Genomic DNA, 25242 nt, shown 5'->3' on the forward strand with positions numbered 1-25242 from the left:
ATTTATACCCTTCGCTAGACAAAGGGCAGAGTTACCACACTTTAGGCGCGAAAGCGCACGGCCAATCCCAGCCTGGCTCCAGCGCGGGAACTCACGGGGCAGTCGCCACCCCCTTCTCGGCTGCAGGGCAGGCGAGGGGGGGGGAAACCAGGCGGCTTTTCCCCTTTCCCCCCGAAGTCCGGGCAGGAGAGGAATTTAGGGGTACAGGACTCCAGGACACACAGATATCTGCAGTTTTCTCACGTGAGCTCTGTGGAGGTTTATTTGGTTATTTCTGAGGTCGGGGTTGGGGGGAAGGAGAGGTGTTGGTTGGGAGTCCTTCTGGGCAGTCTGGCTGCTCAGGAGGGATTTTACATTTCTGTCTTCTAACTTGTATATAATTGTAAATATCAGCATATATTGTGTATACATGTTTGTATATTTGCGCATGCTGTAAATATAGCTTCATCCCTTAACTTCCATCTGGCTAAGTGGTCCAGTGAGTTCTCTGGGACAAGAGTATGCTCTCACACATGGATAACCCCACCCTGGGTACAGTTTCAATCCTTTATTATAGCTTAAACACTACAACCATCATGAGAAAGATATATACACAATGCCTATGGCTCACCTGCTACAGCCACAGGGAGAAACTACAGTGCTGAATAAGATATGAGAAACAATCCCAAGTAGCTCTATTGGTCATCAGGCAGGCTATACTCAGCCTATCCCTCTGGCCAGCAGAGCTCCCTAGATGCATAGCTGGCAGAGCTGGTTGGCCGCTGTCTCATAAGGTAGGCATCCCCAGCGGGAACCGCACCAGCATGGTGGTCAGACTGGTGCTGCTCCAGTTCACCTGCCCACGCTCTCCATTTATGTGTGTTCAGAATTCTGTGATGTGTGTCCAGTGCATCCCATAATTCTGAACCAAAGAGAATCGAGCTCCTCCTTTATTTTGGAATCCCATCTTTCCCTACTGCTCATGTGCACACCTGCAAGTCCTGCTTCCCCCAGATCCTATCTTTAGTCACCTAGTGATTATTGGCTTGTTGCAACTTCTGATCACGCACAAAGCAACTCTTCCTCCTTACACCGAGTTAGTCTGGTTAATCTAGTTTGTGTGTGTAAGCTCCCAAACCATGACAGATATTGTGATTGAACTAAATCTAACCTTAAACCAAATTTCATTCAGATCCAACAGTGCAGGCAAGAGCTGGCAATTTGCACATAGTAATTTTGGAAAGGGGCTTTAGAAGACCTTTTTGAAATCCACATGCAATGCATATCCTCAGTTTCAGAGCATGGGTAAAATCCAGGGAATTCTGAGTTCTTAGTTGTTTTTTTTTCTTGGTGTCTCTCTTTTTTTGCTGAAGTCTAAGTGTTTAGAACTAAGATGTGTGTGTATATGGGGTAGATAGTGTTAGGAAATTAATGAACATTTGAAAACATGAATCTGCCATGTTGCTCTACTGTCATTAGTTTGAGTATGTATTGCAAATAATGTTATGAAGACCAGATTTGTTTTTATTTAATGTGAAAGTAGATTCATATGTTTTATTGAAATAAATCATAGAATCAACCAGGTTGGAAGACACCTCCAAGATCAGCTTCATTACCCTTCTCTGGACACGTTCCAGTATCTCAACATCTCTCTTGATTTGAGGGGCCCAGAACTGGACACAGCACTGAAGCTGTGGCCTGAGCAGTGCTGAGCACAGGGGCAGAAGAACCTCCCTTGTCCTGCTGCCCACACTGCTCTTGAGCCAGGCCAGGATGCCATTGGCTCTCTTGGTCACCTGGGCACACTGCTGGCTCATGTTCAGCTCCTATCTACCAGCACCCCCAGGTCCCTTTCTTCCTGGCTGCTCTCCAGCCTTTCTGCCCCCAGCCTGTAGCACTGCTTGGGGTTGTTGTGGCCAAAGTGCAGAACCCTGTACTTGGCCTTGTTAAATCTCATCCCATTGGCCTCTGCCCACCCATCCAGCCTGTCAAGGCTCCTCTGCAGGGCTCTCCTACCCTCCAACAGCTCCACACCTGCTTCTAGCTTGGTGTCATCTGCTGGGAGATTAAAATTATATTTTAAATTGAGTTCTGTTTCTTTAAATATATTTTGCTCTGAGTTTGTTTTGTTTAATGTTATTTTTAGCCATCTTTTTTTTTTTTTTTGGCCAGGTTTTTCCCTGCATCACCAACATCAGTAGCATTTAGCTTCAATTTTAGTTAATCCATTATTCTGAGCAGAGTGCATCTCAGGACAGAGTTATGGCACTGATCAGTCAATGCACTACCTAATGTGAAAATACCTCTGATAGACTCTATCATACCTAGTGGCCTACTTTCCAAATTTCAGCCTAACTTTGTTCTGCTTCAAGGACAAAACAAAATGAATATTTGACATCTTGTAATTGATTCTAACTGTATATACCAGAGCTGTTGCCTACCTGCTGATACAAGTAGGCTTTGCTAAACAGCGCTACTTCATATTTGACTCTCCAAGACTGTTCATGGCTTGCTTTCTTTTCAGAATGGTTTCTTTTTTGGCCAGGTGAAGTGGAAGTTAATTAGTGTAGCCTCCTACACTATTCCTGTACATACAAACATACAGGGAGAGCTCTGTCAGAAACTGTGTTTCCTAGAGGGAAGGACTTCAAATTAGCCTGCAGAAGGGTCTGTAAGATGCTTTTTTATTTATTTATGTATTTATTTTTAGCACAGATCACAGAGGAATGCATCCAGATAGGCCTTGAAAGTCTCCAGAGAAGGAGACTCCACAAACTCTCTGGGGAGCCTGTGCCAGTGCTCTGTGACCCTTACAAGAAAGAAGTTGCCCTTTGTGTTGAGGTGGAACCTCCTGTGCTGCAGCTTACACCCATTGCTCCTTGTCCTACTCCAGGGAGCAAGTGAGCAGAGCCTGTCCCCCAATTCTGACCAGCCCTTATATGTTTATAAACATTTATTAGATCCCCTCTCAGTCTTTTCTTCTCCAGACTGAAAAGCCCCAAGTCCCTCAGCCTCTCCTCGTAAGGCATGCCCTCGAGTCCCCTTAATCACCCTTGTAGCTCTCTGCTGGATGCTCTCCAGCAGATAAACACACTCTTGGGTGTACCATTTTAGCAAATCTCCTCTAGCAGTCATTCCCTGACTTCCAGTCAGATATTTTTGGAAGAGGAAAAATTCTTTATTTAGGAAAACCTTGGGGCTGACTTATTGCCCTTTGTACCCACAATTGCCTGCCTCTGTTGAGAGTATCCTTCTTGACCCTGTTCTGGGCAGAGAATTGTACCACAGGCCAGATCTTGCCCAAGGGACCCAGCGTACCCATGGTGGCTGCTATTCTAGCTGAAACCAATGCCTTTTTTCTTCAGTGTTACAACCAGGAACTTTCAGAATAAAGAAGATGAGGTGTCAGAGCTTTTAGGTCAGCAAAAGGCTCTCCAAAGGAGTCCACTCACAAGCTCTTTATCCCCATGCACTGGGTGAAGAGCAGGATATTCCATGCAGTGGCTATCTTTTCCTGAGCTAGCCTTGTTACTAGTAGCTCTTGATGGTCTTTTCAATATTAGCAAATAGGCATTCCTAAAACACAGTGGGAGGTTTTGTCCTTGAGAGGTAGCTGAATTACAAGCTTTGCCATAACTTTTACACAGTCCTAATGGACTATAATCCTTGTAATCTGACAGGTTGGTGACTGAAATTACTAGAATATCAACATCTTTCTTTTCTAATACATCCAATCTCTGTCTCTGAACCAAGGGCAACACATCAACAGCGAAATAGGGATTTTTTTCATCAGCCAGCATTTCAGCCAACATATAATAGATTGATTTCTCTCTATTCCCTGACCAAAAAATGCAACTCCAAAGGACTCTTTGTGGCCACAGCAAGGAAACTGATGCTTGCCTTTTTATAACAGCCTGCACCACAACATCTTTGTTTCCCCAGCCCCACAGTGACCTTCTGCACCTCTGTGTAGTCACCTTTTAGTCCCCAGTCTCGGGGCTCTTTCAATTCACCATATTTCAGCAAGCTGACAAAGAATAGATTGAAATACTGAAACCAGTTGTCGCTCCCTCCCTTTTCCTCTTTGGCATGTGTGGCTTGTGCTCTTTGCTTGCAGCAGGTGTGTCGCGTCACCACCAGTTTTCCCACAGCAGGACCTGTGATGGCAGGGGCTGTTGTTTAATTAGTCTTTCAACAAACTGCCTCCAATTGCACAGGCAGTTGTTCAAAGGAATATGCAGTAGAGTGTGATGCAAGCAGAGCTACCTTTATTGTGGACTTGAAATAGGTCTTCAAAGAAAAGTTTCTGTATAAAGAATCTCTGCAAAATGTCTCATGAAGTGCTAATTTCAGTGCAGTTGAATGAACTGTGGACTGGATTCTTCATTGGTATGTTTATTGATTCATCTTTTACCTTTCTGCAATTTGGGAATAAAACTGCAGTTTTCAGAATGATAGCACTGCCTGCATATTTTGTGCAGGAGAAATTCCAGCTATGGCTGGAAAAATGTGCTTTATGAAGCAGATGCCAGTGGCATCCTGGCCTGGATCAGGAACAGTGTGGCCAGCAGGACAAGGGAGGTTATTCTGCCCCTGTACTCAACACTGGTCAGACCACACCTTGAGTACTGTGTCCAGTTCTGGGCTACTTAATTAAAGAGAGATGTTGAGGTGCTGGAAGGTGTCCAGAGAAGGGCAACAATGCTGGTGAGGGGCCTGGAGCACAAACCCTATGAGGAGAGGCTGAGGGAGCTGGAGGTGTTTAGCCTGGAGAAGAGGAGGCTCAGGGATGACCTCATTGCTCTCTACAACTACCTGAAGGGAGGCTGTAGCCAGGTAGGGGTTGGTCTCTTCTCCCAGGCAACCAGCAACAGAAAGAACAAGGGGACAGAGTCTCAAGTTGTGCCAGGGGAGGTTCTGGCTGGATGTTAGGAGGAGGTTCTTTACAGAGAGAGTGATTGGCATTGGAATGGGCTGCCCAGGGAGGTGGTGGAGTCATCGTCCCTGGAGGTGTTCAAGAAAAGCCTGGATGAGGCATTTAGTGCCATGGTCTAAATGACTGGATAGGGCTGGGTGCTACGATGGACTGGCTGATCTTGGAGGTCTCTTCCAAACTGAGTGATTCTATGAGATGTCTGCCTTTCCCCTCCCTTAAACTCATTAAAATAAACCCCACAAACAAACAAAAAAAACCCAAACAGTAACTAAACCACAACAACAAAGCAACCAAAAATAATCCTAAATCAAGCTTAAAAGTGAGAGTAGTTTCTATGTCTTTGCTTTTCACCAGTTGCCTGGAGATACTTTGGTCTAAATCTTAAGTGTGGATGGGCCTTAAACGCCTCCAGGCATGGGGCCTCAACCACCTCCCTGGGCAACTCATTCCAGGCTCTCACCATTCTCATGCTGAACAACTTCTTCCTCACATCCAGGCTGAACCTACCCATCTCCAGCTTTGCTCCATTCCCCCTCGTCCTGTTGCTTCCTGAGAGTTTAAAAAGTCCCTCCCCACCTGTTTTATAGGCCCCCTTCAGATCCTGGAAGGCCACAAGAGGGTCACCTAGGAGCATCCTCTTCTGCAGACTGCACAGCCCCAAGTCTTTCAGTCTGTCCTGATAGCAGAGCTGCTTCATCCTTCTGAGCATCCTTGTGCTCCTTCCCTGGACATGCTCCATCACGTCCACATCCTTCCTGTAATGGGGGCTCCAGAACTGGATGCAGTACTCCAGGTGGGGTCTCAGCAGAGCAGAGTAGAGTGGAAGAATCTCCTCCCTTGACCTGCTGGCCACACTTCTCCCGATGCAGCCCAGGATCTGGTTGGCCCTCCAGGCTGCAAGTGCACATTGCTGGCTCATGTTGAGCTTCTTGTCCACCAGCACTCTCAAGTCCCTCTCCTCAGGGCTGCTCTCCAGCCACTCACTGCCCAGTTTGGATTTGTGCTTGGGATTGCCTCGACCCAGATGCAGGACATTGCTCTTGGTCTTGTTGAGCCTCATGAGGTTGGCTTGTTCACAGTATCACAGTATCACCAAGGTTGGAAGAGACCTCACAGATCATCAAGTCCAACCCTTTACCACAGTGCCCAAGGCTAGACCATGGTACCAAGTGCCACATCCAACCTTGCCTTGAACTGCCCCAGGGACGACGACTCCAGCCTGTCCAGGTCCCTCTGGATGGCATCCCTGCCCTCCAGCTTGTCTGTTGCACCACACAGCTTGGTGTCACCAGCAAACTTTCTGAGGGTGCCCTCAATGCCTCTCTCTGTCCATGGCACCAACAAAGATGTTGAACAAGACTGGTCCCAGGACTGATCCCTGAGGGACTCTGCTTGTCACTGGCTTCCACTTGGCCATGGACCCACTGACAGCCACCAAGCCAGTTCTTTATCCATCTTGTGGGCCACCCATCAAACCCGTGTGTGGCTTGGAGACCAGGATGTGGTGTGGGACAGTGTCAAAGGCTTTGCTCAGGTTCAGGTAAATGACATCATATTGAATGTCTTGAAGGCCAATCTTCAACAGGATTCAAAAGGCTTTTCACAGAGGCCTCTGCTGCTACTAACATCTCATTTGGAAAAGTGATTTTTTTTTTTTAATGTGGTATTTAGTCACAGCCATTTTTTGCTACAAGATTTTTATCTTTCAACCATCCTACAGTGCCAGATGGAATGCAAATATTAGCATTCAGTTTACATCCTAAGTGTAATATCAAAGTAAGTATCTTTATTTGTCCTCATCTACTGTGCTTCGATTCATAACACAGAGTAGCTGACAAGTACACAGCGTAGATTCCAGTTAAGCTAAAGCAGATATGATCACCAAATGCTCTCCATCAACTGAAGGAACATCACAGAACTGGGCTAGGACAGCATCAGTCACTGAATCATCTGTAGCATAGACATGGTGACCTCAGTTTTGTTTCACTCTGTGCATAGTCTCTTATTGTATTATAGACAGCTCTCCAAGACTCCCTTGCAAACTCTGCTATTAAAGGCAGTGCATGGCATGTCCTGAGAGAAAGGAGTGATTTATATCCTCTATGCTAAGGTCTGCAGGAAAGTCTCTAGGCTCTGCCGTAACTTAGAGGGGCAAGCTGCAGTGTCTCAGTGTGCTTGAAGGTTGCAGCAGCCCCACACTGGAAAGACAAAGGGTTTCAGTTTGAGTTCCAGGCCTACGCCAGCACTAAATGTGTTTAAACAGATGATGTGTGCTCTCTGAGGTCTGATCAGAAATGTACCTGGAGTGCTGAAGCTCCTATCTAGTCTGCAGACCCAGGCTTGGAGAGGACAGAGCATGGCCCAGACTTGCTTTGATGCACAGTCAGAAGAAGGCTGCAAATGGCTGAAACAGACTCTTTTTGGAATGTTAATTTTGACTGCAAGTCCATCAAAACTGTCAAACTCTTGCAAACAGGTTCCAGTTGGTCGGTGCACATCCACTTGGCAAGAGCACAGGAGTTAATTGATCAGAGGCAAAGTTCAATAAACAGGCACTGGGGTTTTACTGGGTCTGGGCATGCATTAATCCCAGGGCAGACTATTAAGTTTTCTTCCGGCTACAAGTCTGTGGGTTCCCATGCTGAATGGTAGTGCTGTGCTATAAAATCCTTGCTAACAGGAGCATGGGGATTCCTGAAAATACAGCTCACGTTTCTTCTAGTTTAAAGAATGAGGGAAAGTCAATGTCTGAGAAATTTATGGTTTAAATTATATTCCTGGGCTCCCTTTCTGCAATTTTTCTCTCGCTATCATGGTTGCTTCCAGCACTCTCAGCACTTTGTCACCTGGCTGCTTTATCCATCGTGTTGATGTTTCGGTTGTCTGATAAAGCAACTTGTAATTTGTAGTGGATTTTGTTTCACCAGCTGGTGGCCAGGGCTAGAACCTTTTCATTTTCATGAATAGTTGCCCGGTGGTCTTTTCTGCCCAGAGAACTTATAAAGTGGCAAATAATTTAGGGTGTTAACATCTTTGGCTGATTGCTGCTGGGCTTTTGCTGTGGAAATAAAGAATGTCAGTCATTGCCACAAGTAAGATTCCTGGATGTCAACTCACTAGAACTTTTTAAAACCTCTATTTTCAAAAGAGCAATTTGCCTCCAAAAACTGTGGCCCATTAAACCTGAGTCTAAAGCTATAAACCTTTAATACATATATATAAAGAAAAAAAAAGGGAAAATGTAGGTGCAATATCATTCTTGCTCAGTTCATATTTTAAGTTCCCATATTGTGTTTGAAGACATTTAACTTTGACCACTGATGGGCAAGCATTAGGATGATCTCACATTTGAATTTCACAGTAGAGTTGTTACAACAATTGTATGCTGTGATGAGAAGTCTTTGACTCCTCATCTTTCTTAGATTGAAATGCACAAATGGAATCTCTCAGGCTCCCCAGCGAGGTTGTGGAGTCTCCTTCTGTGGAGACTTTCAAGGCCTGCCTGGATGTGTTCCTCTGTGATCTGTGCTAGATTGTGTGGGCCTGCTCTGGCAGGGGAGTTGGACTTGATGATCTCCTTGAGTCCCTTCCAACCTCTAATATCCTGTGAACCTGTGAATGAACCAGTCCAAGGATAGGCATGAAACTCAAGGTTGTGAGGAGACACAACTAGTTTTTCAGGGTTTGTGTGTGGAGAGGATTAGCAGCTGCCTTTGTGTTTCTGCAAAATAGCTCTATCTTGGAGAGCAATCAACAGGGAGGTTTTTGTGTAATTCCATGAGATCTCTGCTTTTGCTTGCTTGGATCACCCAGGCTCTCTTCTGTGTCTCTTCCAGTCAGGAAATCATAACCATAACTCTGCTCTGACATGCAAGAGGATTAACTGCTGCAGCTGGATATAGACAACATTACATATAACCTACATTAAGGACACAGAATAATTTTGGGCAGTGTCATTTTTGTATTAATTGAACTCCCTTCTGCATCAATGGCTTCATTGAGCTATCAGGCTTTGCCTGAAGCAGAACTCCTTGCTATTATTTAGCAAATGCTGCTTTGGTAGCCACTCGTGCAGATGACAGCAGGGTGGTTAAATATGTTGGTATGGATGTATAATGTTCAGCCTGAGATTTTAAGTATATAACAAAAGTTTCTGGTTGAGTTGCTTTTTTGAATATCCATTCTGTGCCAATGGCAACTCTTTGGAGCAATGCAGGCTTTTTCACCATTAAAGAATCTGAGCCCTTTATGCACTTTAAATTTCCTTTACTGTAGACCTGGTTCTGTAAACCTTAAGTGTTTACAGAATTAGGAGTCAGTGGATTTGGTCTCAGGAGCAAGGAGGCACCTTTATGAAAAAGGGTTTGCATGCTCAGGATTTTCCCAGCAAAGGTTGTTGTACCATGTTTTGCTGTCTCTCTGGTGCTAGTCTTTGAGCATCTGACATGGGTGTCATTGAGTGAAGGACAAAGGCAGCACATATGGATTCATGGGTTTGTTCAAAAACTTTAGGGCGATTACCATCATGCTCTAACTTGCTGTAAATTGCTCCTGTGTTACCTCCCTGTCATGGTTTATAAAGAGACAACAGAAATGAAGCTCTCAAATGAAATTGGAGAAAAAAATACAGACTTATAATTGGGGAGAAATACAGAGATGGACATTACAAAGCAATTACTGCACTGCATCCCTGGCAAACCCCCTTGAATTTTCCCCCAACCCAGGAATTAAATCTACACTCCCCAGTGCTCCAGTCCTCCTTCCCCCACCAATGCCTCCAGCATCCAAGAGGCCTAAGAAGGCTCTGGAGGCCCCAAAACAAGCCTACTGCTTACATGTTCTTCCCAATAAAGTGACTCCTGCCAGACACAGGGGAGGAGGAGGAGGAAAGGAGAACTGGCCTTGTTGCGAGTTTATAAAGAGATAGCAGAATTATGGGGTTGAATAACAATCTTCTAGTCCTCAGGAGAGTTTTTAACCCTATAGTCTCAACCTGGGACACTCCTAGAGGGGGCTGCACGTAGGCAATGGATGAGAGAATTCCTGTAAAACACAACTAAGAGAAGGGACAGGCTCTCCTCAGTTGCACACTGTGATAGGACAAGGGGCAATGGATATAAACTACAGCAGAGGAAGTTCCACCTCAGTGTGAGGAAGAACTTCATTACTGTAAGGGTCACGAAGCACTGGAACAGGCTCCCCAGAGATGGGGAGTCTCCTTCTCTAGAGACATTCAAGTCCCATCTGGATGCATTTCTGTGTTGTGTGACCTGCACTAGATTGTGGTCCTGCTCTGGCAGGGGGGATTGGACTCGATGATCTCCAGAGGTCACTTCCAACCCATAACATCCTGTGATTCAGTGGAATATCTACATTTCCTGTGGTGCCCAGAAAATGATTTTGTCTGCAGCTGTGAGAAGTTGCTAGGGAATGCTACTAACTCATTTTCACTGGTTGGTCTTTGTTAGCATTGTCGAGGGGATATTCTCCTTCATTGCTCAGTTACACTGCCATTTCCTTTTGCACTAGGATGTGATTTGGAATCACCTCAGAACTCTCCTTCTTATGAAGGTTGAAATAAACCTTCTACTAAAGAATTTTTTTAGCTCACCTCCAAGCACCAAACCCTTCACCAAGAGTGCCATGAAGTTCAAGGTGCTACTGTGAAGAACTGAAGGGTCAGGAAGTTTGGGCAGTGGCAGTGATCTGCTTGACAATTCTGCTTGATAATGATTGGCATTGGAATGGGCTGCCCAGAGAGGTGGTGGAGTCTCTATCTCTGGAGGTGTTCAAGAGGTGATTGGCTGAGGCACTTGGTGCCATGATCTAGTTGACTGGATAGGGCTGGGTACTAGGTTGGACTGGATGATCTTGGAGGTCTCTTCCAAACTGGGTGATTCTATGAGATGTCTGCCTTTCCCCTGCCTTAAACTCATTAAAATAAACCCCACAAACAAACAAACAAAAACCAAACAGAAACTAAACCACAACAACAAAGCAACCAAAAATAATCCTAAATCAAGCTAAAAAGTGAGAGTAGTTTTTATGCCTTTGCTTTTCACCAGTTGCCTGGAGATACTTTGGTCTAAATCTTAAGTGTGGATGAGTTAGCTCTGCTCTTGCACTAGAGATCTTCAGAAATCTGTGTTGCACCAGAGGTCCTAGGGCTATGGGTACTTTGCTTTCACAGCAGCATTGCTCTGTTGCCCTGTTGTCATCTGTGGGACTATTATCTTGTGATTCTCTGGGCATTCCTGACAACCAGCTTCACCCACGTGCTTATTATAGTATGGTAACTGTTACTTACCATGTTTTTCACCTGTGAAATGAAGCAAATGGCACTCTATTTGCACTGCAGAGTCCCCAGTACTGTGCTTTTTTTCTGTCTTGTCCTATATATAAGTCTGATTTAAAACAATTGATTGCACAGAGTGTGCTGTTAGCAGCTTTGCTGATGTTTGACCAAGAAAGCAGGGGACATGTTGCATTGCTTTCTTTTTTACAAGCAGTTTAGAAAGATGTATTTCAGTCCCTGCACCATATTTTTGCATTCATTTTGGAAAGAGTAGTTGGAAACAGTCCACAGGGCTTCCAAGCACTTTAAATCAGCAGGCAGCGCTATTTATCTTTGTCTTTCATTTCAGTAAACAAACACCTTCCTTCACACCCTTGAATACATAAATATTTTGGATTGTTCAGTGTTGTTGCTCATTATTGCCCAATTATTCTTCCCTGTAGGAGAAAGTGCTGTACAGCTGGCAGAGGTGACAGCCAGTTGTGTGTTACAACATTGCCTTTGTTGAAGAGTTTGGGGTAAAAAGGGATCATGGGTTACCTCCTCTCACTGACCTCTATCAACCTTAAGACACTCAAACATCTCTATGCTTGTTTCATCATTGTTACTGAGACATGGCTACAGGCAGGAGCACCAGCTTGTCCCTTAACACAGGACTACTTTCTAAGAACACAGCTAACAGTAACATTGTCAGGTCCAGCAGTGACATGCTGTCTATCTTATCACTGAGATTTTGCCTTCTAGTTGCATATACTTCTGTAGTGCTACTTCAGGTTGCAAAGCTACTGTTTTCCTCTTTCACTGCTTTGCCACTTACCTGACATGATGTACAGTCCACAAGATTAAATTAGAAGGTGCAGCAGCCAGACTGCTGGCTGACACAGACATGAAGTACACAAAAAACCTTTTTCTAACTCTTCTTTCATGTTGGCAGTCCCAGGATGACTGCTGCTAGGGACTCTAGAAGACACTGTGCTACTCTTATCACAGAAGCACAGAGTTTGAAAGGGGTCTCTGGGCATCACCTAGTCCAAACACCCTGCTAAAGCAGAGTTACTCTGAAGAGGTCGCTTAGGATCACAGTACCTATGGGGATTTGCAGTCTCTGCAGAGAAGGAGACCCTGCAGCCTCGCTGGGCAGCCTGGTCTAGTGCTCTGTCAGCTTCAAAGGAAAGAAGTTTCTCCTCATGCTCAGATGAACAGGGTTACATCTTGTGTCTGTCACCTCTTGTTCTGTCTTGGACACCAACGATAAAAGTCTGGCCTTATCCTCTTAGCAATTGTCCTTTAGATACTTAGAAGCAGTGATAAGCATTTGTATGACTTGTAATTCCAAAGGTTTGCTTCCTGAGCACTATATCAGAGCCTTTCTAGGACAAAAAGATCCAATTCTACAGGCCATGACAGGTTCTGGTTCCCACTGAGGATCAGACCCTCTCATGAATTATTTAGTAAGTGAAGAGAAGTTGGAGCTACAAACTGTATTTGTTTTCTGTTTGCAATTGATTTGTATGTGTTCTTTCCTTTCAGTTCTCCAGAGACTTGTGCATTTTACATCTTGAAAAACACATTTTTAATAAGGCCTTTCTCTTTTGAATGCCCCAGGAATAAAATCTAAATCTGAGTGTGTAAAGCATGTCTATATACAGATATATACCACTGCGTGCAAGCACAACAGGCGATTTTGGCAAGTTCAAAGGATACATATTGCAAAGAGATTTATTTTTACTTAACTCCTGGTGTGAACAATGCCAACTTCCAAAGTCTAAATAAGTCTTCTGCCCTTTCACTAATTAAATCTTGTTATAAATCCACCTGGGCTGTATTTTTTGTAATAACTGCGTTTGAATGAGGTGGCTTAGTCTCTGGTTGGAATGGTTTTGATTTCCACACACCCCCCCCCAATGTTAATTAGATGGAGAACATGTTATGCTTTGGAAAAGCTGCACTGCAAACCCATAGATAAACAGATTGATTTAATTTTAATCTGCTTTCATGGTGATGCATAATGATAACTGGTTTCTGTCTCACAGGGCTGAAAACCACAGACCTTAATAAGAGTTTGTGGGTATATTATACGGCTTTAAATAGCTTATGTTGTGCTAGACCGCTCTCTATAAATTATTCTAACTCCATCAGTATCTCAGGGACTCCCGCTTCTCTTCTGCTGTAGATTTTCAATCAGTGATACTATTAGTGTAATCTGAAGAAACTTCGAGGCATCTTCTCTGAAAACAACTGACAACACTGGTTTATACATGCAGTATTCAAGGGGGAGAACAGAACAAAGCAAAATAAAGCCCTGCCAAAGTCAGCTCTGGACATTAAACCCAGGCATTTGAATCTTACCTTGTAGAAGCCATGCCAATACTGAGTAAGAAATTATGTGCCAGATATCCAGTTGGTTTGTATGAAGTCTCTTACTACATGACCTATTTTTTGTGATATGTCATTCCTGTTGCACTGAGAAGCTGCAGTTTCATTTAATCAGTTCTAAAGCATTTTTAAAAATGGACCCTCTCAAAACAGACAGGCTGGAGGGCAGGGATGCCATCTGGAGGGACCTGGACAGGCTGGAGAGGTGGGCAGAAGCCAAATTCATGAGGTTCAACAAGACCAAGTGCAATGTCCTGCATCTGGATCAAGACAATCCCAAGCACAAATCCAGGTTGGGCAGTGAGTGGCTGGAGAGCAGCCCTGAGGAGAGAGACTTAAAGGTGCTGGTGGACGAGAAGCTCAACATGAGCCAGCAGTGTGCACTTGCAGCCTGGAGGGCCAACCAGATCCTGGGCTGCATCAGGAGAAATGTGGGCAGCAGGTGGAGGGAGGTGATTCTTCCCCTCTACTCTGCTCTGCTGAGACCCCACCTGGAGTACTGCATCCAGTTCTGGAGACCTCATTACAGGAAGGATGTGGACGTGCTGGAGCATGTCCAGAGAAGGGCCACTGGGATGATGAGAGGGCTGGAGCACCTCTGCTATCAGGACAGACTGAAAGACTTGGGGCTGTTCAGTCTGCAGCAGAGGATGCTCCCAGGTGACCTTGTGGCCTTTCAGTATCTGAAGGGGGGGCTACAAAAAAGCTGGGGAGGGACTTTTTAGGCTATCAGGGAGTGACAGGACTAGGGGGAATGGAGCAAAGCTGGAGGTGGGTAGGTTCAGAGTGGACGTGAGGAGGAAGTTGTTCAGCATGAGAGTGGTGAGAGCCTGGAATGGGTTGCCCAGGGAGGTGGTTGAGGCCCTGTCCTTGGAGGTGTTTAAGGTCAGGCTGAATGAGGCTGTGGTTAGCCTGTTGTAGGGTAGGGTGTCCCTGCCCATGGCAGGGGGGTTGGAACTAGCTGATCCTTGTGGTCCTTTCCAACCCTGACTGATTCTATGATTCTGAATACAGTTCCTTTGTTTAAAAGATTTTCAGCTGTGAAGGCTTGTTTCTGATAAGTAAAACATTTTATTTTCTATAATGCTTTTGGTTCTTTAGGGTAGATACAAATCCAGAAAGGCTTTGTGCACCTGATTTTCATCCACACACTGCTAATAAGCTTCAAGTCTCACAAAATCAGGCTGAATTCTGCCTGGTTTGTCAGTGACAGCCATGTTTTATTTGTGACTGATGCTCAAGGAGATTGATCTCTTTCAGACTCAAATTCTCTCCTATATTAGCTTCAACTAATTTCTGCTCCTGTTTTGCTTATCTTTGCTTTGAAATGGATTGCTGGGGGAAAAGCCTCTCCCACACCATTGTTGCCCTCACTGCTGCCCAGAGGTGGTGAACACTAGTAAAGGGAAGAGTGCCATCCTGCACAGCTAAGCACTACTTTGGTCTCTCTCCATTGCTGGGTTAAGGTTAGGCTGCGGGCAGGGAAAAAGCACTAAAGATAAACAGGAATGGAAACCCCCTCAAGTTACTTCTGAAGTGCTTTGGGGAGATGTGGTGACAAGGCAGCTTCAGAGCCTGCTGCCATGTCGGTTAGGTGCTGGGAAGCTCTCAGATGTGTATCCCTCTGTACACAATTTCTCTGCCACCAGAAATAGGAGGATAACTGGCACTGGTGCCTTTGTTAACAGCCTCCCTTTCCTTTTTTATTCCTTTCATGTTGAAAGCAGCTCTCTTGCTTGAGAGAAACGTAAAAGGTTCCCACAGATCTTTGCCCTGAGCCCTCGGCAGTAGTAGAAAACTAGATTCAATGTCATGGGTCTAAACCATCTTTATTTAGAGCTGTTTATGGGTTAGATTCCCTGTTTATTTGCACTTTGTTTTGGAAAGAAGCTCTGTGTGATACTTGTCTGCTGCATGCAGGATATTGTCAGGAGTAAAATGTGGAGAGTGGAGTCCTTCCTGCCTGTGGCAGATTATCTGCAGCTTCTTCACGCTCCTTGTCTTTAATCTCTTGCACCTCTCCAGGGTGAGCTTGCGTGCCTGCTTGCTCTCTTCCCTTTCCCCGAGGTGCTTCAAACCAGACACTTTGTTGACATTGCTCAGTGGCACTTAGCAGCACACGTGCTGTAATGCTGTTATTTCTCACCAGCCAGCTGTTCCACTTTATACAACACTTAAGTAACAATTTCACAGCCATTACCAGCCCGCAGTAACGACACAGGCTGAAAGCTAAGTGCTAACTTGCTGTAAACTGCAAAAAGTGGGAGATGCTAAAACAGACACTTTGACAAATGAGAGAGGACACTGCTTGCATTTTAATTGGTCAAGTTGAAGCCTCTTTTATCACTAGAGTAAACTGTAGTGTTTAGTGGGTCATAAGATAAAATTGGGAATCACTATCTTTATGCACTTAGGAAATGTATTTCCTTGATTTCAGGTGTGATGTATTGATTCTAGGAGTTCCTTCTATGCTTTGGGTTTTTTTCCCTCTCTCCTCTTCATTTGTACCCTGTCAGCACTGACAAGTTTTCCGGGATCGAGGACTCCCAAGGGCTTTGTTTGGCGTGATTGATTTGGTGCAAGGGGTGAGCTACGTACGAGTCTCAGTAACTGATGTGCTGCTCTGAGAGCAGTGATCCAGAGGTAAATAACAGCTTGCAGAAATACCTATGAAAGAGTTTATTTGGAGAGACTTCTCATGTGAAAAACGGTGACAACTCCAACCCATCCACAAATGAAATGTTTAAAGACTTCTTTCCTTCCTCCTGCTTTCCAGAGCAGAACTTGGCCCACAGTGAAGTGATAAGCGCGAACACAAAATACCCAAGCAACTTGATTTGCTGCTGCTCAGCCATGGTGTTTTAAGCAAACCTACAATCTGTTGTACCTAGTGTAAAGGGTTTACCCTCCTGGGGGAGTGGTCTTGACCCTGACTCCTCCCTGGGGGTGGGTCTGAATCTTACTCCAGGTGTGGTACTTAGCCTACTCTCACTTCCTATCTAGCCCCCTATAAAAACAGAGGAACTGCCTGTTTTGTTCCCTTTTGCCCCGCCTGCCTGCCTGTCTGCCAGACAGACAGCACCACCCTCCTGTTTCTGCTGCTCCAAGTTTTACCATGTGGCCGTCAGTCCACAGGGTGGACCAAACCCATTGCCATCCATCTGGTTGTATGTATATATTTTGTGTCTTGTTTTCCCTTCCCTGTACCTCTTTGTAACTCCCTCAAATACCTTTTATATATTGTTAAAGTTTTCTCTTTTAACTTCCAAATCAAAATGAGACTATTTATTTGGGTGTGTTTTACCTTTTGCTCTCTACATATTATTCCTTTTCTTTGAAAAAGGGATGGGGAGAGGGAAAGGCATCCTATAAATTGTTATTGGTTCTACTACCTATATTTGAGTCTCTGGGAAATTTAAACTAGAACTAAGACACCTGGACTCTTAGCTGTGAGCCAATAAATGAAAATACCTTTGTCACACAACTTTTGCCATATTGCAAGTGAGAAATCTTAGCAGGCTGCACTGAAAGGCTGGCTCACGAGTACTCTCAAGAGCAGCTGAAGGGTTGAAGACCCAGCTTGCCCTGTGACAGCCAGGAAATTCAATAAGGCAGATTCGCAAGACAGTAATTGAGCCTTGGCTTCAGTCATAGTGTTTTCACCTTGGGTATCTTCAGTTTTAGCTGTTGACAAATAACAGACCTTCAGTTATTATTAACCCCCTTTCAACCAGGTCATTTTTGGGTAATGGCAAAGTGCTACTGCCAGTGTAACTTGGGTGAATAAAATTCTGCAGTTCCCCAAGAGTGGCGAGCACAACATCAAGATGTACTGGAGGGAAAAAGCATTTCCTGGGATTGTGGAGTTGAAGCTTTTGTGCAGATTCTGGAAGTATACTTAACTGATTCTTCAAAAAGAGTTCTTAACCTTCAATTCTGTAGAAAACAACAATCTTATTGTGTTGCTGTTTTCAGTAAAATTAGAGGTTTGGGGCTTTTAACAGCTGACTAAATTAGACCTTATCAAAACCTCTTCGAAGTAATCCTCATCCACAGACTGCAGTTACCACAAGGAGTGTACAGAAGGATCTGCATTTGTTTTAAAACATCAGAAATCAGTAGAGGATGGCAGTTTGTCATTGGATGAAACAAATCCTGAGGATAAACAAACTCAGCTTGTCTTACTGGTTTTGTGCTTACTTTTATGGTTTACCTCATCACTCTGGCATGTAAAGGAATCCAGAAGAAAATAAGAGGATGCTATCAGTTATGTGTCTGTGCACTCATTTTAATCTTCTTTTAATGGCTTTTAAAATATAAGTGAGAAATTGCCTCAATTTTTAGTGTGTGGCTGTTTCCTTAGCAGCACTGAACCTCCATTGCAGCAAAGCTATTGCATATGTACAAACACAATCACCAAGCTAAACAACCCTGGCTGAGGGAGCTGGGAGTGTTCAGCCTGGAGAAGAGGAGGCTCAGGGGTGACCCCATTGCTGTCTACAACTACCTGAAGGGAGGTTGTAGCCAGGTGGGGGGTGGTCTTTTCTCCCAGGCAACCAGCAACAGAACAAGGGGACACAGTCTCAAGTTATGCCAGGGTAGGTTTAGGCTGGATGTTAGGAAGAAGTTCTTCCCAGATAGAGTGATTGCATTGGAATGGGCTTCACAGGGAGGTGGTGGAGTTGCCATCCCTGGAGGTGTTCAAGAGAAGACTGGATGAGGCACTTAGTGCCATGGTCTAGTTGATTGGATAGGGCTGAGTGCTAGGTTGGACTGTATGATCTTGGAGGTCTCTTCCAACCTGGTTGATTCTATGAACAAGGTAGACTATGCTATGGTTTAAAGCTATTTTCTTGATTCCCTGCCAGTTTTGCTAATAAAACATATAGAAATATAGATGTTGTACTGCCAACATAAGGTGTTGTGTGTTTTGAAGTAGCAGCTTGTACAGCTGTAACATAGTAATTGCTCTTAATCTCCAGTCATGAGAAAGTGGCTAGTTTATGTAAGGGTGCTGTCTGCTTGAGTTTCCAGGACATGGACCCTGCCTTCCCAATCACCACTTGAAATCTTGTCCAGCAGAATTCAAGAGCAGAATATCTTTGTCTGGGACTTGTACATGTCTCACAGCACAACCTGCTTGTGTCCCAAGAAGGCTCCACGTGGAAATCTTAGACATAGTCCTGAACATGTGCAGGCCATAGGGGCAGTGATGGGTTACTGAGCCAACATACTGAGTGCTGTTCCAGTGGGTTAAACTTGAGGGGCAGCATTACAGTTCAAGCTCAAGTGCCTTTGTGTTATGGCATACACCCTTGCAAGCAGTCTCTGTCTGCAAGTGACTCAGTTACTGTGTTAGAGCTAAGCACAGAGAGCTGGCTCCATCTGGCTAGTTGCCTTTTCTGTACTCAATTGAACTGCTCAGCTAGTCAGCCCAAATTCCACACTGGCTCCTTCTCATTCATCAGTATTGATCAACTACTGGAGTGACAATGACAATATTAGAGAGCTAGAAGTGTGGATATGATTTTTTTTAATCATAGTCATCTTAACTTGGAAAGATCTGAGCCACCCTCTTTTCCCTGTGAATTGGGAATCATTTTTGTATCATTGGTTTTAGCTGATACCCATCAGTTCTCCATTCTTGAGGTGGCCCATAAAGTCATCTTAACTTGGAAAGATCTGAGCCACTCTCTTTTCCCCATGAATTGGAGATCACTTTTCTGTCATTGGTTTTAGCTGATAGCTGTGGGAATGGAATGTGAGAAGGATAATAACAGTCGAGTGCTGGCCTTGATTTCCCACAGCTGCTGGCTACTTTATCTGAAGAAAGGATAGATAAGTGGACATCTCATTAATGAGAAAAATAAGGTGGGGTTTATGCAAAGGACTGGGCTGTTCTTGCCTAATTATGCTAATGTGCAGGTGTGTGCTCTATGCTCAGAGACTATATAATGAGCATCAGAAGAATCAATCAAGAGTCTCAGGTATAATTCCCATTGAATGGCCTGCAGTCCATGCAGCATTGCTTTCGATCACACTGATGTGTGTGAGCTTTGACCATGTTCCTGCAGCAGCAGATAGGTAGCTGCAACAGATACTCATCAGTTTTCTTTTCTTGAGGTGGACCATAAAGGTGGCACCAAATCACTAGGAAGACCTAAAGACATATGCTGAAAAATGTTTCATTCAGATTGGCCTTTTTCTGTCTCCTTCTCTTCCTCTGAGAATCAGGAATGCAGTTTAATTTCCACTGTTCCTTAACCATTGAACTCATGGCCTGAGGGATGTTTGTGGTCCAGGAGCAGTAACTGCACCTGCTTAAAATACATTTGGAGAAATTACCAGAGAAGAACTTGAGTGCAAATTGGCAGCCTTCGTGTATTCATTCTTCCAGCTGCTAAGGAAATTGCAGCCACTTCTATTGAGTTAGTGGTAGAAGGAATGAGATCCAACTTTTTTTTTTGTCCAAGACAGTTGAAGAAATTCTTCAGCTTTTTATTCTGAAAACATCTGTGTGGATGTTGTCCTTCAAAGATTTCACAAGCAATTTCATGCAGAGGCAGAGCTGATAGTGCTTGTTTTACTGATATTAGCATCTCTACATGGCAGCAGCTGTTTATACAAAAAAATCACATACCTTTTTGTTTTCTTGCCCAGAATTGAGAACTTGCCATAGTACTGAATGGATTTTGTGTATGAGACTTTAAGCAAACATAATTAAACTGTCATTTCCTGACAGCTCATACATGAGGCTGTTTGACCACAGTGGACTTTTTGTTTTTGTAAACACGTTCAGAAACCAAAAGTTGACAACATCAGAAACTCCTGGCTCAGTTAAGTGGCCAGTGTTATATAGCTGTGGACTGATTGAGAAGTGCCTTAAGATGCCTATTTAGAAATTGAGTTAAAGAAAAGGAGAGAAAGAATTCAGAGGCAATAAACCAGATTTTAAATGATATATGTATTGCTTCTCTTCTCCATTGGTTGTTCAGAATCAGAAATACGATGCTATGACATGAGAACCAGAAAGTACACCTCGGGAGGAGTCAGTGCAGCTGTCACAACTGCAGCATTTGCTCATACAGATTTTCCTGTTGTTTCACCTCGTCGAGAGGCTAGAAGCAGACTTCCAAAGGAACCAGTCACTTCTGGAAAAATGAGACTATTTCAAAGTATTTTTGGGATCAGAGCTAGTAGAATGGGTAAACCCAACAGTACTGAGTGACAATGAAGAAATGGTGCAGATTCAAAAAGATGATGAAACTGCAGCAAAGAGATGAAATGTCATCTTTGAGTAATTTGGGGAGGAGAGAGAAGAAAAGGCAGAATTTACTTGTAATATAAGACCTAGCAATGGCTGCTCACTCCAGATACAAGCATCAGTAACAATCTGACTTCTCCTGTGACAAAAATGACACTTTCCAATATGATAACTTCTAGTCAAGAGAGTGATTTAATGTGCTCAGTGGTGCCCGCAAAGTAGGTAATGGAAAAGCAGGAGTGAGAAGCATGCTTCAGAACATACCTTACTCTGCAATTTAGCTATGACTACAGCTCTAATTAGTTCAGTAAGATTTCTATCTTGATATAATTTCTTCAAAATGCAGAATTCTTAATTAATTCTCACATCTCCTTTCCTTGTAACACTGTCAAACTCTAATAAGTGGTAACATTTTCTGTGGGGCAGTAATGAGAAAATAATGAAGAAATAAGTAACAGACTGAGCTGACATTTGTGTCTAATTGGGGAAATATCCTCTTGTTGCTCCTAGGGCAAAGGTGAAGAAAGGTGTGAACGTTTTCAGTGTAAGAGCCAGCAGCCCATACTTATGGGACATCAGAGAGAGCATGGATTATACTGGGAAATATGCACCAGCTGTTATTGTTTGCCAGAGGAAATCTGCTGCCTCTGAAAACAGGTAGGTCATTTCCAGCAGTCTCTCTTTTAATAACTAACGGTTGTTTTCCCTTTTCAAAGCCTTTTGCCATGATTTTAATAAGTTTTATTACAGTGCATGATGAAAAATGCTTCGGACAAGCAGTGGCTGTCTGTAGTGCATTGCTAATTCTAGCACGTATGCTTTGAACAAAATGTTAGCCAGTCCTAATACTCAAAGGAAGTTAAAGCTTGCAGGATGTATTGTTTTAAGAGAATATTTAGGTGAGCATATTTCATATCTTAGAATCCAATTGTGGACTTATTTAATCTCCTCAAGTTATTTGCTGCCAGGCATTATAGCAGGGGGTAATTACAGAGCTGTTTTGTTTTGTTCTGATGGGTTTGGTATATGCTTGGGTTTTTTTGGCTGCTTGTTTTGTGGTCTCTTTTTTTAACCCAGAGGAAACTAAACCCCACATTTTTGGTGGGGAGATTTATATGGATTTTAAATCTGCAGAAGGGAATAGATTTTTCTATTTTTCCCTTCCTGTTGTGCAACAGCTTGAATTGGACACTGACCTGTCTGAAACAGCCTTCATCTGGCAGGTGGATGTTTCACTTCTAATCACAACTGATGGCTTTAATGAACTCATTTAATCTCATTTTCTGCTTCTTGTTTATTGTTTCTGGAGCTATGTGTCAGGTGCATAAGGGTCTGACTGCCTGCACATGAATCATGTTTGGCATTGCTGGTAGAAAACTTCCTATATAAGATAAAAGTTCTCTGTTATGATTTACTTCTGAAATTTTACAAAACCTTCTAGGCTTTGGGGATTTATTATATGGTTTAGAATCTTTAAATAAATACCCTCTAAGCCTAATAACTAAGAAGTTTCATGTCTTTGCAATCTGGATCTGTGAAAAAAAAGAGAGAGGGAAGAATTTCCCTTCATAATCGTGACATAAATCACTTTCTCCTTATTATAACTTAGACTCTACACAATTTCTCTGCTATAGGATCCTGAATTGTCTCATCTAAACCCTATATTGTCTCATACCTGACTGAATTTTATTGCTCAAAGAGGCAATGTTTATATATGCCAAGGTCAGAGCTTCCTACTGTCTGGCACAATCTGTCAGACAGATTCTTTAAAATCCCAGTTCAAAGCTATTTGAAGACAGTGTGAATATTTTCATTGACTGAAATGGGCTTTGGATCAAAATCAAAGAGTATTTCAACACTGAGGTTTTTTATCACACTTTATCTTGTCGGGTCCATACAGTGCGTTTGCCTGATTTCTCTTCTTCATATAAAATGCGACCTCTTGGGTGAACTGAAGCTTGGCAACTTATTTCCCTTCCCTATTCATCATTCAGTGACAAGCCTTCAAAATGACCTCTTGCACACAAACCAATAAATTGTTATGTCACCTTTCATGCAGTGGTTGTGGGTTCTCTGTACTTTTCCTTGCTGAGTATAAGCATTGCTTCATGTTTATTAACATAAATGTGAGCTCATATACATAATGGATTTAACTGGAAAGAAAAATCAAACGATGACAGGGTAGCGTTCAACTCTCACAACCTCTGGCTTGACTTCTTCCATCTGAGTTCTTGGTGGAGCTTTTGTGGTTTGCTCATTTTTGAGAACGTCTTTGTTTGCAAACAAAGGTAGACTGTTTGCAATTAGTTGTTCAGTGTGTTGTTTCCCTTGTTACATTTAGTCATCTCTGTTTTGATATTCATGTCATGAAGGAAGATCAAGCATTGTGAGGAAAAGGAGGGCACCCAACATTTTCTGGGGAACACCATTTTCCTTATCTAGGCATATTTGATGCCACTAAATATGCACAATTGATAACAGCTAGATATTGATGTCTCTTATCCAGTTGTTTGCCTCCATAGTTCATTTAGAAATTTGACAAACTCTGTTTAATATTGTTTAACTCCTCATCAAAACCAGAGGTGTGATCAGATGAATGTGAAGCTGGCAATGTTAATTAACTAAGGATTCAATACCTTTGTGTCACTGATCGTTTTACATGGATCAGAAAGTAGTGTTAATAAAGCTAACTTACTGTGACAGGTGTAATTTCATGGATTAAGGAGACACTTGTGCAAGTGGCAAACTTAACCAGGATGCCTGAGCATTTCTGTCTCAACGTTTGAAATGTATCAGTTATTTTATTTGGAGATGTTTTGGCACCGAAAGTTTATCGTAAAAGGATTAACATATAAATATTATCGCAGCCAGCAGGGTGTTTTAGAATGAATATTAGCAGCAAATATTATGAATCTGTAAGAGAATAACTAATTAAGCCCATCTGTCAAATATGATTTGAAGTTCTCAGTGCCTTGCTTATTATGAGCTTGCAACAGTGTTCCAGATTAACGGAGAAGCAATTTTAAAGTTCTCAATTCTTCTGCTTTCGTTCTTATGTAATAACTTTGTGACACTTCAAATCCTCACCCATGAGATTGGTGGATGGGCTTACTACTGGTAACACCTGTGCAGTACTTCTTCTCTGTGAACAGCTATCTTCCATCCCTCTATTGTCATGTAGATGACCAAAAGAAAGCCCAAACAGAAAATGGTGCAATGAGAATTAACCAATGGGCTCAGAAATATGAATTGATGAACAAGTAACAGAGATTGGTCAAATCTTAAACATTGGTTGATTGAAGCAGATGCATCCTAATACGTGCCATCCTTGTAGCCTTTGGAAGTTGGCAGGTCTTTCTTTTTATTAGATACTCATATAACAAAGCAAGTAGCATAGAAAGATGTAATTAAAGGTTTATTGCATTTCTGGATTATTTTTTTTTTTGGGTGAGTGTGTTCTCTCAGGGTACTTGAAATGAGCATCTTGGCTGTGCTAGTGATAGTTGAGAAGAATAGCAGAAAGTCGAAGATCTGGATTCCTCTCTGTTCTGTGTTTCCTGTTGGGCTGGAAACATGCCAGGTGGGATGGGTTTGGAAAATTATTGAGGTGGCTAAAATTGCAGAGTTATTGGATTTTCCTTGTCTGCAAAACATGATTGATAGCCTTTTTCTGTGCTCATAGCTGCTGTAGAGACATAAAGCAAGATGTTCTGAAGATAACCTTTCATTGGATACTTTTCTCCTGGTATTTCTGGGTTATAGTTGTATAGCACTGAAGAACTTAGTGGCTTATGCTGCTTGAAAGCAAATGCTGGTCCTGCTGTTAGTGGGGAAGCATTTTTATTTTCAACTACAAGTGATTGAATCAGTCTGTGATAATATTGACACAGTAGAAGACAATGACAGTATTTGCTGGGCTCATTTATCCCTGCTTGTCTCCTTTTTTTCACAATACAGTATTCCAATGCTTAATTTTCCCAACTCTTTTATAGTACAACAAATTAATTTGATACTAGGTAATAACAAGGGGACAGGAAAACGTATGTGAGCATTGTCTTTGATTTTCCTGCACAATACTTTTAATTTCTTTTAGTTATTGCATTTATACCATTATCCTTAGTGCCCTGTTGTGATGCTTTGGGTGTTACCTACCCCTCACACTTAAGAAAAATCACCCAGACTAGACTCAGTGGCTGGAAATTGAATGAAGCTTTATATTTACAGCTCAGCACAATATACAAGCAGATATTTACAATCTATACAGTTATATAGATAGTAATATGCAAGTTAGAAAAGTAATACGGAAACACAACAGCCCTCCCAGAAACCAGAGTCTCCAGAAGGAGCTCTCAACCACCCTTCCATCTTCTTCCCACTCCTCTAACTTACCCC

General features: G+C 43.1%; 1 protein-coding gene across 2 annotated transcripts in view; it reads left to right on the forward strand.

Annotated features, from left to right (window-relative positions):
• The window catches only part of TMEM132D (transmembrane protein 132D), a 318685-nt gene that overhangs the window by 114680 nt on the left and 178763 nt on the right, over positions 1-25242 (forward strand). The window contains exons 1-2 of one of the 2 annotated variants that reach the window (XM_064169012.1): positions 16642-16753; positions 21361-21507. In XM_064169012.1, coding sequence (XP_064025082.1) covers positions 21437-21507 — 71 coding nt within the window. In that variant the 5' untranslated portion in view covers positions 16642-16753; positions 21361-21436. Of the gene's footprint in view, positions 1-16641; positions 16754-21360; positions 21508-25242 lie in introns of those variants that run through there. The other variant, XM_064169011.1, reaches the window with a different exon arrangement.

The sequence above is a fragment of the Pogoniulus pusillus genome, chromosome 30, assembly GCF_015220805.1.
Source record: "Pogoniulus pusillus isolate bPogPus1 chromosome 30, bPogPus1.pri, whole genome shotgun sequence".
Lineage (NCBI taxonomy): Eukaryota > Metazoa > Chordata > Aves > Piciformes > Lybiidae > Pogoniulus > Pogoniulus pusillus.